This window comes from Syzygium oleosum, unplaced genomic scaffold (assembly GCF_021117445.2).
Source record: "Syzygium oleosum isolate NSW1041296 unplaced genomic scaffold, Sole_v2.1 Sole_v2.18, whole genome shotgun sequence".
NCBI lineage: Eukaryota > Viridiplantae > Streptophyta > Magnoliopsida > Myrtales > Myrtaceae > Syzygium > Syzygium oleosum.
Window position 1 is genome coordinate 5,562,582 of NW_026607502.1, and position 20,004 is coordinate 5,582,585.

General features: G+C 39.7%; 1 protein-coding gene and 1 pseudogene across 5 annotated transcripts in view; both read left to right on the top strand.

The window, feature by feature from the left end:
* The window catches only part of LOC115687235 (ABC transporter C family member 12-like), a 59,060-nt gene extending 55,901 nt beyond the window's left edge, over positions 1-3,159 (top strand). For 4 of the 5 annotated variants that reach the window (XM_056319607.1, XM_056319606.1, XM_030612725.2 and 1 more), the window contains 4 exons: positions 428-549; positions 1,569-1,814; positions 2,102-2,531; positions 2,787-3,159. In XM_056319607.1, the coding sequence (XP_056175582.1) occupies positions 428-549; positions 1,569-1,814; positions 2,102-2,531; positions 2,787-2,884 (896 nt within the window). In that variant the 3' untranslated portion in view covers positions 2,885-3,159. Of the gene's footprint in view, positions 1-427; positions 550-1,568; positions 1,815-2,101; positions 2,537-2,786 lie in introns of those variants that run through there. The other variant, XM_056319608.1, reaches the window with a different exon arrangement.
* A 4,493-nt stretch (positions 3,160-7,652) lies between these two features.
* On the top strand, positions 7,653-19,476 carry LOC115687241 (ABC transporter C family member 2-like; annotated as a pseudogene).
* Positions 19,477-20,004: the final 528 nt, after the last annotated feature.

The window sequence follows — 20,004 nt, forward strand, 5'->3', positions numbered from 1 at the left end:
ACAATAAAGGAGCTCCAGAACTCTTTTCTCCTTGGAGCAAGCATCAGTTCACAAGAGCTACTTACAGTTCTTGCAATCCAATTCTTTAGCCAACTACTCTTGGATGGGCGCTTTCTTTTTGAGATAAATAAACTGCTGATAAGTCCTAATCAGTTCAAATGTCTTAATTTACTGTCCTACTTTGATTTGATTTGATTTGATTTGATTCCGAGGAACATTTTGATAACAAATGATCAATTTTCTGTTCATTTGCTGTCCGATATTTCACGTGAAAAAGGCTACAATACGAATCACAACTGTGTACACTGAACTCCTTTACTGTAAACTGTGAAGCTTCTACAGTATATACCAAATAACCTTTAGACTCCAATGTTTGTGAAAACTCAATATTATCTCAAATAGTTTCTTTCTTTCCAATTTTGTGTAGGAACTGTGAGATTTAATCTCGACCCTTTCAATGAACATAATGACGCTGACCTCTGGGAGGCTTTAGAAAGAGCACATTTGAAGGATGTTGTCAGGAGGAACTCTTACGGCCTAGATGCTGAGGTAAGCTTGTGTAAAGTTGCTAGATGTAAACTGTTAATGAAGGGATCATTGCAATTCCTATTAAATTTTTTTTTGACGTTGATGAAATTATCGGTAGTTACCCAACAATGTTAAAGGGGAAATTATTTAAGCTTTAAATTTGTCTTGTGAAGGACAAGGATTGTTAGACGTTGTCTAAAGCGTGCAAGATTTGAGATGGTGACACCAACAAATTGACTAGGTTAATGCCCCTTGGCAGAGAAAGGAGAAAAAGTGAGTCAAATTGAAAGAAGGCAAGCGACATGAATTAGAGTTCAGCAAAAAAATTTTACATGCATATGCAGTGCATTCTCAGCGAGCCACCATTCAGGGAAAACAAACATATGTATCTTATACTTTTAGAAACATGAATTATGTAGTTAAAATTAGCATGGATTTTAAAACTTATTTAAATTAAAGGTCTGTTCACAAGATTGGTAAAAAATAAATAGCAATAATCTTCTATGTACGGTCATAAAGATTTTTGTTTGAATGCTCTGCTTGCACTACGGTTAGCTCATCTCACTGGAGAAATCTCTGAATTGAAACTAATTTCATGATACCTGCAGAATTTCCATGAAATGCATAATATCCCTCCTTTTGACTAAATTATAAACCACAAGCAAGAGTAAAAGAGCCTTCAATCTGGGCAGGACTTAATGGTATAGCGAGCAGCATGTATAATCATTTGAATTGTTTTACCTGCGAAAAATACTGTTGGATCCCTTGTATAGCGTTTTCTCAATACATAAAATATTACAGTGTCTAGTCTTAACTGAAGTTGAGATGTCGATTCATATGTGTGTGTGCTGGACTTATCTATATGCAAGTGGCCGATGTTCACGCACGCAGGTGTGGACTTGTCTATATGCAAGTGGCCGATGTAATGCTTTGCATTATTCTATTGGCTTTAAAATGTATTCGTGGGTTCTTTCTTACAAGTTAAGAAAGACGAGGTTAAAGATCTCCATTGATATTGATGTTGGCTGTGTCCTGTCAAGGTTTCTGAGGGCGGCGAGAACTTCAGTGTCGGACAGAGACAACTGCTGTGTCTTGCTCGAGCATTACTAAGAAGATCAAAGATTCTTGTTCTCGATGAAGCAACTGCAGCTGTCGATGTTAGAACAGATGCCCTCGTTCAGAAAACCATCCGTGAAGAATTTAACTACTGCACCATGCTCATCATCGCTCACAGACTTAACACTATCATTGACACTGACCGAATTCTTGTGCTCGATGCCGGCCAAGTATGTTCTAACATTGCTATTCATCATGCACACATCAGTACTAGCAAGAAATGCATATTTACGGTTTGTCATCATAAATATGTAAAAGTGAAAACCACTCTTATCTGTGAAGTTTGATTGTTATGGCGCTCGACACTCTTGAAAAATAAGAAGTGAAATTAGTCATCTCATTCGATTCAACATAAAAGGACCGTGACTCCCCAATGAACTATTCATGCATTTCAATGTCGCTGCGTTTCTACTTCTTATTGTTGTATCGACTGCGATGCTTTCAACTTTCACCTCAGGTAGCAGAACACGATACTCCAGAGAATCTGCTGTCAAATGAAGCGAGCGCATTCTCTAAGATGGTTCAAAGCACGGGTTCTGCCAATGCACAGTATCTACATGGCTTAGTCCTCCAAAGGAAAGAGAGTAGGTTACAGATGGAAACAAAACATCTAGACAGCGAGAGACGAAGATCAGCCTCTTCCTACTGGGCTGCCGCTGCCAATGTCGCTCTAGCGGTCAGCCTCAATTCCAACAATGCCCTCCAGATTTTGAATATCGAGGACGATGACAACAGCAGCGACAACATCCTTAAGAGAACAAAAGATGCAGTTATAACCCTTCAGGGCGTCTTGGAAGGAAAGCACAGTGAAGATATAGAAAATGCTTTGTGCAATTATCAAGTTTCTGCTGATAGCTGGTGGTCTGCTCTCTACAAGATAGTTGAAGGTTAGTGCTTCGTTCCTGCACATACCTTATTCTATATTTCAATTAGGCTGTTTGCTCACTAAAGGCCGTTGCGTGAGATCGAGTACTTGGACCTTCAAAATATAAGGTTGTTCCCGCTTCAGATGGGTGGAATTGTGAAAGTCTATAAAAAAAAAAGAAACGACCAAGATCATATGGTATCTACTTTTTGTTCTTATTTATCCTTTTCTGCATTTTCATTCGTACATTGCATCTAATTAATCTTCCTTCATGCAGGTCTAGGTTTGATGAGCAGACTGGCTGACCGTAGATACGAACGACTAGAGCATGAGTTTGGAGACAACTCGGATTGGGATGCTGTGGAAATGTTATAAAAGAAGTGGAAAACAATCTTCAATTTGTACATGTGTACTTCTGTCAATGTATCCCGTGTATTTCCCGAAACTGAGTTATGGTTAAATCTTCCCCCAAGTTTGGTGATGCTCTGTATTGGCGTGCTCTTACACCAGTGAATGTGCATGAAGCCGTTAAGCGGGCGATAATTCTTCTTGATGTTTGCTTATTAGTTTTAGTACTTGTAATTGAAAATTCAAACTATTCAATTGGAGTGTGAGAATCCAGGATCAAGGCTTAGCTAACTTCACCAAAATGGAAGTATTCTATGTATTTTTTATACGTGATTTAAAGTATAATGCTTGAATTTTCTCGTAAGTCTTAGGTAACTTCTTTGTACGTCTTGAATTTCATTACAATTTGTGAATCTCGTAAGTGTGGTAGATGATGATTCCTCCTCTATTTGAAATTATAGGGTCCCTCTTTCCGTTGTAAGAGATTCGAAAGGAAAAGTACTAAAAAAGTCATAAATATATTATATTGGTACAGATTTAATTTTAAACCTTTTAATTAAACCAATCTAGTCATGAACTTTTTCGCATTAGTACCAATTCAGTCCATCTGGCCAATTTAGGCCGGAAATCGCTGACGTAGACATCGGCCGTCAATGGAAAATGTTATCCTAGTCAACGGAAAACCGATGCTTAAATTCAGGAAAATAAATTTTTCTTTGAAAAATTGGAAAATATTGTCCAAAATATAATTAGGTATCGGCGCTTGGGCACGGAAACTATACGAGAAGACTTGTGAAAGCATAAAAAACAGACGATGAAATTTTACCAGATAGGTATCGTCGTGCAGGTCTCGGAATGTTGAGAAGATTGGCAAGCAACTTGAAAGAAAATTGGCAATTTCCAAAAAAAAAAGAAAAAGAAAACCAAAACAATGACATGCAATCTGAAGTAGGTTGGAAAGTTGAAAATGCAAATCGTCATTGATGTGAATACAGGCGGGAAATGCACGGTTTCCGAAATTTTCCCTATGTTTTTTTTTATTATTTTCTTCGCGATTTATAGCCACTTGTTTACATGTTAGCGTACATGATTTAAAAGTACCAAAACAACAAATGTCATGCTTCACGACTAATTTAAATTTGGGACAAGTATATTAGAAGTCCTAAAACTTGTCACGAAAGTGCAATTGAGTCCTAAAACTTTCAAAAGTTTAATTAAGTCCTAAAACTTGTCGCAAAAGTGTAATTAAGTCCTAAAACTTGCAAAAAGTGCAATCGATAACTAAAACTTATTAAATTGATCCAATCAAGTTATTTCGTTGATTGCATTTTTTGAAATTTTTAAGATTTGATTGTACTTTCATGACAAGTTTTAGGACATGATTGTAATTTTTGAAAGTTTTAGGACTTAATTACACTTTTGGGACAAGTTTTAAAATTTGATTGAACTTTTTCAAAATTTTAGGACTCAATTGCGATCAATGGCTCATATGTTTTCCTTAGGGGTTAAGACAAGCTCTCATTGGCAAAAATTTTGTCACATGAATAGATGACTTGGCGATCTTGATGGCCTAGATTCACCGGGTCGGGTCAATCAGGTTGACCTAGCCCAACCCTATTGATCTAGATTCATCATTTCAGCCAAGTTACCATGAAATTGATATTGAAATTGAGTTAATTTGGCTTAATCAGATTCAAATTTTAGGCTAATTAGCGTTATTTATGAAAGATCGATAGGGGCCTTAAATTGGCGCCCAAAAATTGGCCAACCGGTCTCAAGTTTGAACTCTCAAAATTGGCTTGAGATCATGATGCCCTACGATCCCTGGATCAAATGTCGAGAAGGAATTATTCTGAAAAAAATGATTACAAATCAATGAATTTTGAAATTTGCCGGTTGAGGGTCAAAATTCTCGGTTTGGCCGAAAAGTTAACTCTCGAACGTTTTTTCGCAAAAATTAAGAATTGGAAGTCTAATTAAGCTTGCAAAGAATTGAATTGATAATTTTTCAAATTTTTCGAAAAAATGTTGATCGAGATTGATCAAAAAGTCAACTTAAAAGTCAACCTTGAATTATTGAAGAAACCAATGCCTAAGTTTAGACAAAATGTAATGGAACTTGAAAGACTTTGAAAGTCATTGAAATGACTCTTTTTCGCGGAGAAACGGGCTCTGTCGTGATCTTTAGTCTTTCGCTAAATTACATCTAACATCTTAAACACACTATCTCTTGGACTAACTGAGATAAGGTTCTTCCAAGTATCATGCACGTGTATGATGCCCAAGGTTCCAATTTGCTTCACTGCCTTAGCACGAGCGAAAATGAGAAATCTCTCTTCCACTGAACTATGGGAATCAATGCTCGGCAAAGCTGACAAGATGAAATTATTTTTGAGGAAACAGTTTCAAAGCTATGGTCCTTCTCACACAGTGAATAATGTGCATCCCCATTTTTTTAGAATCTGCAATTCGTATCTTTGGGCAAAGCACTTAAAAAAAAGACTCATTTACCTTCACGTCAAGCTTGGCCGGAGCCGCCCAGCTCAAAGCGTCGGAGGGGTCAACCTGAGGGGGTGGAGAAGGGAGAGATAGAGAGAGAAGAGCCTAGATGGGAGTCACGAGGAGAGGAGGCAGCGGGGGCCGGGGGAGGCAACGAGGTGACCGTCCGCCGCACCGGAGATGAGCGGAGCAACTTGAAAGAAAATCGGCTATTTCCATAAATAAATAAATAAAACCGGCAAACAATGACGTGCAATCTGAAGTGTCTTCACAAAGGTAAGATTGTAAATTGTAGGTTCGAAAGTTGAAGATGCAAATCGTCTTTGATGTGAACACAGGTGCGAAGTGCACGGTTTCCGAAATTTTCTCTATGTTTTTTCCTTTTTTTCTTCGCGATTTATAGCGACCTATTTACATGTTATCGTACATGATTTAAAAGTACCAAAACAACAAATATCATGCTCCACGACTAATTGAAACTTGGAATAAGTACATTTGAAGTCCTAAAACTTGTCAAGAAAGTGTAATTGAGTTCTAAAACTTTCAAAAAGTATAATTAAGTCCTAAAACTTTCAAAAAAATGCAACAAGTCCTAAAACTTGCAAATAGTGAAATTAAGTCCTAAAACTTGTCAAATTAGTCCAATCAAGTCCTTTCATTGATTGCATTTTTTGAAAGTTCTAAGACTTGATTGTATTTTCACGATAAATTTTAGGACTTGATTGCACTTTTTTTAAAGTATTATGACTCGATTATATTTTTGGGACAAGTTTTAGGTCTTGATTAAATTTTTTGAAAATTTTAGGATTCAATTGCACTTTCATAATAAGTTTCAAGATTTTCAATTCGCTTATCCCTTGAAACTCGATTATATTTTCAGGTCTGCATAGCAACGTTTCTGTTCCCAGAAACAATTTTTGATCATAAATAGTTTTTCTATTTCTATTTCTTGGAACAGTTTCTGAGCAAAAAATAGCGTTTAGTAAATGTACAAAATTTCTATTCCTGGAATAGAAAAAGAATAGAAACGCGTTTAGGGCGCGAATGATCCATTTCTATTCCATGGACGAGTTTCTCCCTTCTAGGCTACCGGCGGAGGACAGCGGGTGGCGGTGGGGGGTGGAGGACGGTGGTCGGCGGCGGCAAAGGATGGCGGCCGGCGGTGGGAGGCAGTGGAGCATGGCGGTCAGCGGCGGAGCACGGTGGCGTCGGGCGGCGGTGACGGCAGCGGGAGGTGGCTGGCGGCGGAGGGTGGCCATCGTCGGTCGATGGAGCACGGCGGCCGATGGCGAAGGATGGCGGCCGATGGTGGGTGACCGCCCGGCGTCGGGTGGCCGAGGCGGGAGGTGGCCGGCGGCCGAGGCGGCCGGCCGGGTGGTGGCCGCGTCGGGCGGTGAAACACAATGGCCGGCGGCGGAGGATGGCGGCCGGTGGTGGGTGGTCGGCGGCGGAGGCAGCGATCGGTGGTGGGCGATCGCCGGCGTCGGGTGGTTGGCGGGGGGAGGCGGCCAGCGCCGGGTGGCGGCCACTGTCGGGCGATGGAGCACGGCGGCCGGCGGTGGAGGATGGCGGCCGGTGGTGGGTGGCGATAAGCGTCGAGCGGTGGAGAACGGTGGTCGACGACAAGAGCGGCCGGCGGGCGGGAGGCGGCCGCGAGTGTTGGCCGGCGGCGCAGCGGCGGCGGAAGGCGGGCGGTAGGTGGCGGCGAAGGACGGCGAGAGGCGGCGGTGGGCGAGGTTGCGGCCGATGGATTGTTTCTTATTTTTGTAGAATTCTAGAAAAAAAAATCGTTTCTTTTTTCTTGTTCCAGAAACAAGAAGCAGATTTTTTTTGCTTCTTATTTCTGTTCCAAGTCTATTTTTGGAACACTTTTTTGTTCCAAAAACAAAAAAATATTTTTTTTTTACTAAACGGATTTCTGTTCTTTTTCTGTTCCGGGGAACAAAAGAACAGAAAAACAAAGAAACAGAAACGTTACTAAACAGACCCTGTCCTCTCCTTAAACTATAAATTAAAAAGAGGTCCTCTTTCTAATAGGGTAAATACAAGATAAAAGCACAACGGGCCTTTAGTCACTGTGGCAATTTTGTCAAGAACTTTCAAACGCGCCAATTAATTGCACGACGTTCCTTTTAATTGTACTTTCCTCCTTTAGAGTTTCCAATATTCACAAATTTGCAATTAAAGCAATAGTTTTTTTTTTTTCTGGTCGAAGCTATAGTTTGTTGAAAAAGCATTTTTTTTTCATTCTTTTCTTGTGTAAAATAATGTCGACATCAACAAGGTGTTGATCTTAATGGCAAGAGAGTTTGCTCCCTTTCTTATGGTACAGAAGCATCCTAGGAATAAAATTCCAAACACATCAAACTTATATAGGTTAATGCGCTCTTACGATCGCCCAAGAAGGTGAATTAGTCGAGATGTGTGAAAACTGGCCCGGATGCTATTTGACCCGCTATTAAGAAAAGGTCAATGGAAAGTCAGATATATCTTCTCCCTTGTGCAATACATTTGTCATTGGTTACAAAGTGAAGTAAACAATCTTTCAGAAAAAATTGCTCGAAAAAATTGGGGAAAACACCATAAAAAACGCCAAACTATGCCACTTGTGACAAATTTACCCTGAATTTTTTTTTGTGACACGAAAAACTCCAAACTATGCCACTTGTAATACATTTACCCCACAATACTTTTGTCCAAGGGCATTTTCATCTTTTTTCTTTTTTCTGTTTTTTTTTCCTTTTTTTTCTTTTTTCTCTCTTCCCTCTGCCGCCACGGCGGAGGGAAGCCAGCGAGGGCAGCCCTTGCCGGCATTGGGGTTGGGCGAGGACGTCCCTCGCCGGATTCGGTGAGGCGAGGGTCGCCCTCACCTGGGCGGGCAAGGGTCGCCCTCGCCAGAGCGGGTGAGGCCGACCCTCGTCGGCGTCGGGCGAGGACTCAGGCGAGGGTTGCCAATTACTCATATTTATCTGTGCCTCTGTCTTTTGATTCTGATCCCATGATCATGTCCTTTCATCAATAAGATCAGTGAAATTTGCTGTTTAAGGATATGTTATTGACTTCTGATTGAACTCTGTTCAGTCGTTCGGCGTGCTTTGTGAAGCCCAGTATTTTCAGAATGCATTTCGGACAGGATTTAGGCTGAGGTCAACTTTGGTAAAACTTCTACCAGATAGTACTAATTCCCAGTGTCAGATGTTTAGTCTAGCTTGTTCTTCGTCCTTTATAGTAGGAGGGCAATTACCATAGCTTATTCAACCTAATTGGTAGGTGGCAGCCATTTTCCGCAAATCCTTAAGACTCTCTCACGAGGGTCGCAAGAAGTTCCAATCTGGAAAGATAACAAACATGATAACAACAGATGCTAATGCACTTCAGGTGAGATTCTTACCTCAGACATGACTATGACATCGCTACTATAGTTCTCTTATTGCTGCAACGTGATTTAGCTAAGTCAATGTTGACATCTTCCTTAGTTCAGAAATCATATGTCCTGCTCTTCTGATTTTGCAAAAGCGAATTTTCTGAAATACATCTTATGTGATACCTGACATTCTTCAGCAAATATGCCAACAACTTCACAACTTATGGTCGGCTCCATTTCGCATTGTCATTGCCATGGTTCTTCTGTACTAGCAATTAGGTGTTGCTTCGCTGCTTGGATCTCTTGTGCTTGTCCTCGTGATCCCATTGCAAGTAAGCTTGTGCTCTCTTATTCCCTCAAAAGTTTGTCCTCTCGATTACATCAGTAATACCGATTTCTTCCATGATCAGTAACCATTTACCAATTTAAGTTAATAGCATATATATGCTAATATTTGTGCTGACTTGGAGGTCCCACTTCTCTTTAACTTTAATTGTTATGAAGGGCATTCTGATCTAGGTACTCATTAGAGGTTGTTTATCCTCTGAACTTCTATATAGTAATGGTTGTATCGGAGTAGTATTGCTGATAGGCAATATCACATTGGTGTGGTACTATGTGCTACAACACATGCTTTAGGTAAGCCTAATCTGGTTGCTCAAGAAATGAATGCAATTACATCTTCTTGCCATTATGACCAAAGGATAATGATCTAACAAGTAAAGAGTTCCAGGAGTCAAAATTAGTGATGTCTGCCTACACGGCTTATCACTCGTTAAGATATTCCCAGACTCACAATCTCTACATTTACGCCATGTGGTTAGCTAAAAGAGGTTTTCTGCGCCAAATTGTCACTCTCAGCTCATGGATTAACATTTATACCTTGATGATTAATTGTCTATCTGTCAATTAATTGGCTTACATGTTCTAATCTTGTCCATGGTGAACTAGACGGTCATAAACAGCAAAATGCGAAAATTCACCAAGGAAAGGCTGCAGTGGACTGACAAGAGAGTCAGCCTCATGAACGAAATTTTGGCCGCAATAGACGCGGCGAAGTATGGGAAGCTCTGGCCTACATTCTCTATGGCTGTGTTCTTTTTATAACGACTGAGATTCATTGGAAAATTTCTGCAGATGTTGTGTTTGGGAAAAGATCTTTCAATCTAGAGTTCAAGAAGTACGAAATGATGAGCTTTCATGGTTCTGTAGAGCACAACTACTATCTGCGGTATGGACGTTATAAAAATTAAGATGATCTTATGCCTGCTGATTGTGGAATTATCTTCTGTATCGACAGTTGGAAAATTCTTGCTTTCCCCGATATGCATATCTATGTCAGTCTATAATACACACGTACGCGCACACACACGTACACGCACATGCACACATCCACGGAGAGAGAGAGAGAGAGAGAGAGAGAGAGAGAGAGAGAGAGAGAGAGAGAGAGAGAGAGATAAAAAAATCCTCTGTGGCAGGATATTGCTCATGTAAAAAAAGAATTGTGAAAACACTATTTATAGAACGACATGTCTTGGCTCTTTCTGTCTAATATAAATTTACCAAGTAGACCGACAGCAGTTAAAAAACTTTCATAAGTACTCATGTGCTAGCAATTCAAATTCTCTATTTATTTTCATATTGAGAGTGAGTGTAAAATTGAGAAAGGTGATTGATCTACCGTGTCAAATCATCCATCTGGTCTTGGACTCCGTTTTGTGTAAGCTGAGTAGTCATAGACTTATACTAGCTGTTTGAATCAGCAGATTTATTAGCAAAAAGTGCAACAAAAAATAGTCTCCATTTGTTTCTCAACTAGCAGTAGACAAATGAATATGGACCCTTTTTGTCAGGTGGGCGAGAGAGCTAATGGACATGGCATTTTCTCTTCCATAATGCTTGATGGTTTTCCATTTGTCTGAGAGTTTAACTCTGGTGGCAGTTCAACAGCTTCGTACTGAACAGCATCCCCGTCATCGTAACCGTTGTCTCATTTAGGACATTCACTTTACTTGGTGGGCATTTGACACCAGCCAGAGCGTTTACATCACTTTCTCTTTTTGCGGTGCTACAGTCTCCTCCGAACAGGCTACCTAACTTGATGTCTCAGGTTCTTTCACTTCATCCTACCCTCATTTCTGTATCTCTGTACTCAATAGAAGTCTACTGATCTAACCCATTGTCAACAACATGTGTGGTTATTATGTGGTTAGTAAAAAATATCATTTTGTTTTTCCTCCTAATTTTGTACCTTGGATATGTTGTTTGTGATATCCCTCACTCAGTTTAAGTATTAATTCATCTTGCTTTAGCGATGAAGAAAATGGTTGGCAGTATTAAACTGCTAGAAAAATGAGATAGAATATTAAAGGTGAACTGCAGTAGATCATCTTACTGAGGAGTTTGATTCTTTGAGTTGGACAAAACGACATGCAAAAAACGGGACGATCATTGCTCATATACTACATTTTTGTCTAAACTAAACTGATTGTCTAGTTGTTGAAATAGCACAACAATAGAAATATATTGAGTCAAAGGTTAAACCTGTAACATCAATGTGAAAATTGAAATGGAAGGCTAAAACCATGTTGTGATAACTAAATCTGTAACAGATTATCTCTTCATTAAACTGCTTTTACAATATTTGGAAAGTGGGAGTCAGAATTTCTTGTGCTTATTACGGTTTTTTACCTTTGCTTTCTCAAAGATTACGCGTATTCTACAACTTAGATCCAGCAACCTTAATTTAACAGTGCTTGCGAACATTTGTATGTGTAGTTCCAAATCCACCAATTGAGCCAGGACAGCCTTCAATTTTAATCAAGGATGGGGACTTCTCATGGGACAGAAAGGTCAAATAAACATATGCCTCATTTTCTGGCAAAATCACTTACCTTTTCCCAATTCAATGTGAATAAACTGTTGACTTCAGTATGTATGAATTGTCTAGGTTTTAGGGGCTGTACCACCATCGGCCATGCATTTAGAAACAAAAATAACCACTGCCGTGATCTGAAGGATAAGGGCATATTAGAAGTCTTTCATGAACATCAAAGTTAGTTGATGTTGTAATCAAAATTTAAAGCACATCTTCATTGAACAACTTAAGCTTTTAGTTAAGTGATTAAAGCACTTACAACTTCTACATGACCAATCATGCAAGGGAACTTGTGCTAATTTCTAGAGTGTAATGTTTTGGGGTTAATTCACTCTTGTTAAATGTCTGAGGAGGCAAATAACTGAACTCAAAACTCAGAGGAGTGCATCTCTTTTTCCATCGTTTTGAAATTTCAATATATTGTAAGATGTCATTCTCTCTGATAAAAGATATGGTCATTTACGGTGGTTTCCAGTCTTTTTGTTCCCATATCTTATTTCAACTGGAGGCTAAATTTTCAGCTAACTTCAGGCAGAAAAACCCACATTGTCAAACATCAGTCTGGACATACCAGTTGGTAGCTTAGTTGCTATTATTGGTGGTACTGGAGAGGGAAAGACATCTCTCATATCCGCAATGCTTGGGGAACTCCCTCCTATCTCCGACGCATGCATTATTACTGTATGGGGAACCGTTGCTTATGTTCCTGAAGTGTCATGGATTTTCAATGCCACTGTAAGTTGCACAGTGCTGGTTTTGTTTTTCCGTCGATGTTGGGAACAATATCATCATTTCATCTCGTGTCCTAATCCCTACTGTGTGATATCAGGTGCGTGACAACATATTATTTGGGTCCGAATTTGAACCAGAAAGTTATTGGAAGGCGGTCAGCATTACTGAACTGGAGCATGATCTTGATTTGCTTCCAGTTAAGTTGGACTCAGTGCTTTGCAAGATTCTCTTATTAACACGGGATGTGATCCGATAATTATCTGTTTCAATCTTCAGGGTCGCGATCTTACAGAGATTGGCGAAAGAGGGGTGAATATAAGCGGAGGGCAAAAGCAGAGGGTTTCTATGGCCAGGGCTGTATACTCAAATTCAGATGTTTACGTATTTGATGACCCTTTAAGTGCTCTGGATGCTCATGTTGGTCGACAGGTATGAAATTCAGGACGCAGGATATTTGTCACTTCAGATTACCACTGGTGTAGCAATTGATGTTATAGGGCTTCAACAATTACCTGTATACTTGAAAAGCTTTTTACGCGAAGTATGCTCAAATACTTCAGATAAACAAGGTTAAGAATTCTGATCCTACAGTCCTGCCCTTAAGATAACTTGCTGCAATCAATCTTGGGATAATTGAAGCAACGTCTGCTAATTTCAAAACTCATATGTTTTTCTGATTTGGGACTTCTTAATTTAAATTTAGGTATATCTATTATTGTCTTTGTTTCACCAGCTTTTTTTTAATAGTTATTAACAAGGGGTATCCGAACTTTTTGCTCGACTGATCTCCACATCTGAAGTAAACTTTAGTTTCACATTTATAGATCTTCCATTCAGTAGGATCTCTTCTTTGAATTTTCAGAAATGAGGCCAATTCCCGTATTAGCTTATACTAACCCACAGTCACCTACAGGTGTTTAATAGCTGTATCAAGGAAGATCTGAAAGGGAAAACGCGGGTTCTTGTCACGAACCAGCTACATTTTCTTCCTCAAGTGGATCGAATCATTTTGGTTCATGAAGGAATGGTCAAAGAGGAAGGGACTTTTGAGGAGCTCTCTAGAAGCGGGGAACTGTTCCAGAAACTTATGGAGAATGCAGGAAAAATGAAGTTACAAACAGAAGAGGAGGAGAAAACAACAAAACCAGCAGTTAACATTGTTAACGAATTGCCAAAAGATCAAGGCTATGGCAAGAAACGTAAAGGAGAGAAGTTGGTACATATTAAGCAAGAGGAACGGGAAACGTGTGTCGTGAGTTGGAAAGTCCTGACGAGGTAGTGAAATCCATGATAGGAAGCTTTAATTGTAAAGGCTTACTTTTGGATAAGAAATTTATAACCTAAAAACTTTCTTGAACTCTACAATGGAACTAGGATTCAAATTAGCCAATTAAATGACCTCAAACATTTGTTTGATATCTCAAATGAAAAATTCAAGAAAGTCCATGCAACACTTGATACTGTATGGAGGCAACATTGATGTAGTGTAAAGTTTGTGCAGCATTTGTTTCTCAGCTTCACTTGACATCACTCAAAACGTGGTCTCTAGGTACCTTTTCCTGCGATGCTTAGGTTTTCTCCACATGACTATGGTCACGCGTATCATTAAATGCTTATAAACACCTATGGTTGATGCATTTGCTAATTCCTTTTTAGTGAAAACCAACACTGTGTTTTGTTTGGTAAAATGCTTTCTTCCCTTTATTTTTATTAGGACTCACAAATCTGGACCCCATTGTATAGAATTACATAGGAATAATACTGCTTATATGTGACATGTGTATGAACTGATTTTCTTTTTCGCTTAATCTATTTTTAGGTACAAAGGGGCACTGGGAGGCCTATGGGTGGTGGCAGTATTCTTCATATGCTATATTTCCACTGAAGTTCTTCGAATTTCAAGTAGCATGTGGTTGAGTTTCTGGACAGATCAAAGCACTTTGGAGAACTACAGACCAGGATTCTACATATTGATCTATGCACTCCTGTCCTTTAGTCAGGTACGTCAAAATTCAGTAGATAGTTCTCCTAAGTTTACTATCTTTTATGCAGTAGCTTGTGCTTCTATAATTTCTTTCTTGATCATTGATGAAGTGGGAAAGCCACGTTACCTCTTAGTCCTTGAGTTTGGATAACAATACCTTGCTGGTAGTGCAGAAAAGTCAATGTAATTTTAAATGAGAATCTTACCATGGAACAGACTATTTGCTAGCTTTGTTATATTTTTAGATTTCTGTATTTTAAAGTCTTTGGTGGATGTGGGTATATGTCACCTGAAGTGTAGGTCTGTCTAGCAACTTCCGTGATGACTCCCATGTTTCCATGAATCAGGTGACCGTGACACTGACTAATGCTTATTGGTTGATCATTTCGAGTCTTCATGCAGCAAAAAGATTGCATGATTCTATGCTCCAGTCTATATTAAGGGTACCGATGCTTTTCTTTCACACCAACCCAATGGGAAGAATAATCAACAGGTTTGCCAAGGATCTAGGTGACATAGATTGCAATGTCGCCCAACTTGTGAATATGTTTATAGGCCAAGTCTGGTGGCTACTTTCGACTTTTGTGCTTATAGGAATTGTGAGCACAATCTCTCTTTGGGCCATAATGCCACTCTTGATCTTGTTTTATGCAGCCCATCTGTATTACCAGGTGAGAGCACTCTTTTTTGGGCCCTAATGCTTTTTCATACAAGGTTATATGTGCTGTGCTACTGACAACAAGAATTGTGAAGCCTTGTCCCACTAAGTGGGGTTGGCTTTTTTCTTTTGCTACATAAGCTGATAACGTCATGTTGTATTTCCATTTTTTTAGAAGTTATGACACTCAGGCGATTGAAAAAAAAAGTTGTGGTACTCAAGTGAGCACCCTACGAAAGTTATAGAGCTAGTGGTGTCTTAGGACGTGTTTGGCAACCGGCCAAACAGTAACTATCTTTATTCTTTTGTTCTCAGAATCAGTTTTGGAACAGAAATCCGTTTGGTAAAGTTTTTATTCCTGAGCACAAATTTGCAAAAATTTGTTCCCAAAATCAATTTTGGAACAGAATCAAGAAGAAAAAAAAAACAAGAATTAGAAATGGAAAAGAAATTTTTTTTTTCTTCTTCTTCTTGGCATGTGGCCGGTCGCCGGCGACCGGCCACAGGCCAGGGCCGGTGAAGGCCGCCCTCATCGGATCTAGCATGGGCAACCCTCACCGCCGCCCTCGCCAGCCAGCCCTTGCCAAATCTGACGAGTGTGACCCTCTCCCAAGCCCCTAGCCACCCTCGCTGGTGGCCGGCGAGGGCCGCGACGCCCTCGCGGGCCCTAGCCTATGGCCGGTTGCTGGCGCCGGCAACCGGCCATGGCCAAGGAAGGGGAAGAAGGAAAAAAAAAAGAAATAAGAAATAAAAAGAAAGAAATATTAAAAAATTCAATATATTATTAAAATATTATTAGTAAAAAGGAATTTTGTGCGGTTACCAAACACATTTCTATTCTTTTTCTATTCCAATAATAGAAATTTTGGATAGTTATCAAACACCTTCAAATACTTAGAAATTGTTTCCAGGCAAGAAAACAAAAAAGAATCATTTCTGGACAGAAATTATTTCCGGGAATAGAATGGCTGCCAAACGCACCCTTAGTCCCCCTCTTGTTCTAAAGCATGCTTCGTCCTCTACCCATAGCTGAGTCCTTTGGAAGTTTGGATATAATTGTCCTTTAATTGTTTGCCTTGTGTTGTTAACAGGCTACATCTCGTGAAGTGAAACGCCTGGATTCAATCACCAGATCTCCAGTTTATGCGCAATTTGGAGAAGCATTGAACGGCTTGTGACAATACGTGCATATAAAGCATATGATAGATTGGCCGCCATTAATGCCAAGGCCATGGACAATAATATCAGATTCACCCTTGTCAATATCAGTTCTAACTGTTGGCGCTCCATTAGGTTGGAGACTCTAGGAGGCATAATGATCTCGTTAGCCGCGACATTTGCAGTCATGCAGACCGGAAAAGCAGAAAACAGAGCAGCGTTTGCTTCCACAATGGGCCTCCTCCTCAGCTACACTTTGAATATAACGAACCTTATGAGCGGTGTTCTGAAACAAGCAAGCAGTGCTGAGAATAGTCTAAATGCCGTGGAGCGTGTGGGTGTATACATAGAGTTGCCTTCCGAGGCTCCGGCTATAATAGAGAACAGCCGGCCCCCTCCCGGTTGGCCTTCATTGGGATCAATGGACTTCGATGATGTGGTCCTTCGTTACAGACCTGAACTTCCTCCCATCTTGCATGGATTGTCTTTTAAGGTAGCGCCCCGTGAGAAGCTGGGAATAGTCGGAAGAACCGGGTGCTGGAAAATCTAGCATGATAAATGCTTTGTTACGAATTGTCGAGCTGGAAAAAGGAAGAATCTTGATCGATGGACGCGACACTTCTAAAATAGGACTGGAAGATTTGCGGAAAGTGCTGAGCATCATACCGCAATCGCCAGTTCTTTTCTCAGGTAGGTACTGTGAAATTCTTTTATCACCCAAACTTGTTTGTTAAAATCGCTTCATTCTTCCCTCCCCCATTTCCCTTAACCTCTCTGACATTCCATAGGAAATTCTGCTAACAAGTTCATGCTTTTCAGTCTTCTCACTGGTTCATATTGCTATGTCCTCAAACCAATACATAGCTGAGAGTTTTCTCTCACTTATTATGTCCAATATTGGAGCTCCAGAACTTTTTCACTCCTTGGAGCAAGCATCAGTTCACAAGAGCTAGTTGCAGTTCTTGCTTTCCGATTCTTTACCCAACTACTCTGGGATGGTTGCTTTCTTTTTGACATGAACAATCCAACTGACCAGTCCTGATCAGTTCAAATGTCTTAATTCGCTGTCCTTCTACTTTGGTTTAATTCCAAAGAATATCCTCGACAAAAATGACCAATATTCTTTTAATGTCTGTCCGATATTTCATGTGAAAAACACTACAGTGCGAACCATAGCTGCATACACTGAACTACATTACTGTGGACTGAGAAGCTTCTACGATATACCAAAAAGAAACTTTAGATTCCATTATTTGTGGAGAGTAAATATTATCTCCAATAGTTTATTTCTTTTCAATTTTGTGTAGGAACTGTGAGATTCAATCTCGACCCTTTCAATGAACATAATGACGCTGACCTCTGGGAGGCTCTGGAGAGAGCACATTTGAAGGATGTCATCAGGAGGAACTCTTATGGTCTGGAAGCTGAGGTAAGCTTGCAATAAAGTTACTAGATGTAAAATGTTGATGAAGGGATCATTGCAGTTCCTACTGAATTCGGGTTTATGTTGATGAAACTATCGGAAGCTACCTAACAATGTTTGAGAGTAATATATTTGAGTAATGAAAATTGTCTTGTGAAGGACAAAGATTATTATACGTTGTCTAAAGCATGCAAGTTTTGAGATAGTGATGATAACGATTGACTAGGTTAATAATTGGCACAGAGAGGAGAGAAATTGAGTTGAATTGATACAAGGCAAGTGACATGAATTAGTGTTCAGCGAAAAAGTTTGACATGCGTATGCAATAGATTCTCAGCGAAGCACTATCCATGAAAAACAATGATATGTATCCTATACTTTTAGAAACACAAATTATGTATCTAAAATTAGCATGGATGTTAAAACTTTTTGAAGTTAAAGGAGATGAGACGAGATTGGTGATAAATAAGTAGCTATAGTCTTCCATATATGATTATAACTTGTTTGAATGCTCTGCTTGCACTGTGGTTAGCTCATCTCACTGGAGAAATCTCCAAAGAGAGACTAATTTCATAATGTCTGCAGAATTTCCATTAAATGCATAATGTCCCTCCTTCTTAACTAAATTGTAGACCACAAGGCAGAGTAAAAGAGCTGTCATATCTGGCAAGGACTTGGTGGTATAGTTGGCAGAGTGGTATAGGCGTTGGAAAAGGATACTGTATAAAATTTTCTAGATATGTAAGATGTTACAGCATCTGAAGTCTTAATTGAAATTTTTTACCCCAAAAAAAAGTCATAACAGAAATTGATATGTCGATTTTTACATATGTTTCAACTTGTCTATACCGATGCAACTGTACTGTTCTATTGGTTTTAAAATGTATCTGCAGGTTCTTTCTTGTTAGTTAAGAAAGGAAAAATCAAAGATCTCCATCAATATTGATGTTAAGTTGTGTGCTGTCAAGGTTTTTGAGGGCGGAGAGAACTTCAGTGTTGGACAGAGGCAACTGCTGTGTCTTGCTCGAGCATTACTAAGAAGATCAAAGATTCTTGTTCTCAATGAAGCAACTGCTGCCGTCGATGTTGGAACTGGTGGTCTCATCCAGAAAACCATCTGTGAAGAATTTAACTACTGTACCATGCTCGTCATCGCTCATAGACTTAATACCATCATTGACACTGACCGAATTCTTGTGCTCGATGCCGGCCAAGTATGTTCGAACACCACTATTCATCATGCATACATCAGTAATAGCATGAAATGCATATTCACGATTTGTCTTCATGTATATGTAAAAGTGAAAACCGCTCTACTCTTATGGTTGTTATGGCGCTTGAAACTTTTGAAAAATGAAAAGCAAAATTATCCATCTTATTCGATTCAACATAAAAGGACCATGCACCCCCAATGAAATAATCATGCATTTCAATGTCTTTGCGATTCTACTTCTTATTAAAGTATCAATTGCGATGCTTTCAACTTTCACTTCAGGTAGCTGAACACGATACTCTAGAGAATCTGCTGTCAAATGAAGATAGTGCATTCTCTAAGATGGTTCAAAGCACCGGTTCTGCCAACGCACAGTATCTATGCAGCTTAGTCCTCCAAAGGAAAGAGATAAGGTTACGGATGGAAACGAAACATTTAGACAACGAGAGAGTGATTGGCCTTTTCCTACTGGGCTGCCGCTGCCAATTTCACTCTAATGGTGAGCTCCAATACCAATAATGCCTTTCAGATTTTGAATATTGATGACGATGGCAACAGTGGCGAAAACATCCTTAAGAGAACGAAAGATGCCGTTATAACCCTTCAGGAAATCTTGATTGGGATGCACAAGGAAGATTAATGCTTTGTACCATTATCAAGTACCTGCTGATAGCTGTTGGTCTGCTCTGTACAAGATTGTTGAAGGTTAGTGCTCCATTCCTGCACATACCTTATTATTCTGTATTTTAATTGGGCTCTCCGCTGCTTATAGTTGTTGCGTGAGATCGAGTACTACGACCTTCAAAACATAAGGTTGTTCCTGCTTATAGACGGGTGGAATTGTGAAAGTACTAAAAAAGAGACGACAAAGGTCATAGAGATATGTATCTTCTGTGTTTTTCTTATGGATCCTTTTCTGCATTTTCATTCGTACATTGCATCTTATCAATCTTCCTTCGTGCAGGTCTAGGTTTGATGAGCAGACCGGCTGACAGTAGACACGAACGACTAGAGCACGAGTTTGAAGACAACTCGGATTGTGATGCCGTGGAATGTCATAAAAGAAGCGAAGACATCAACGCAATTCTATAAATTCAAATAGTTCTACGCAAATCAAACCCTAATATTTGCACAAGACATAATTCCCGAAATCTTAGAACAAGGTGACTTTCACAACATCATAAGAGACGAGAGACATACCTTGATCCATGACGATTCTTTGTGAAGAAATCAATTGT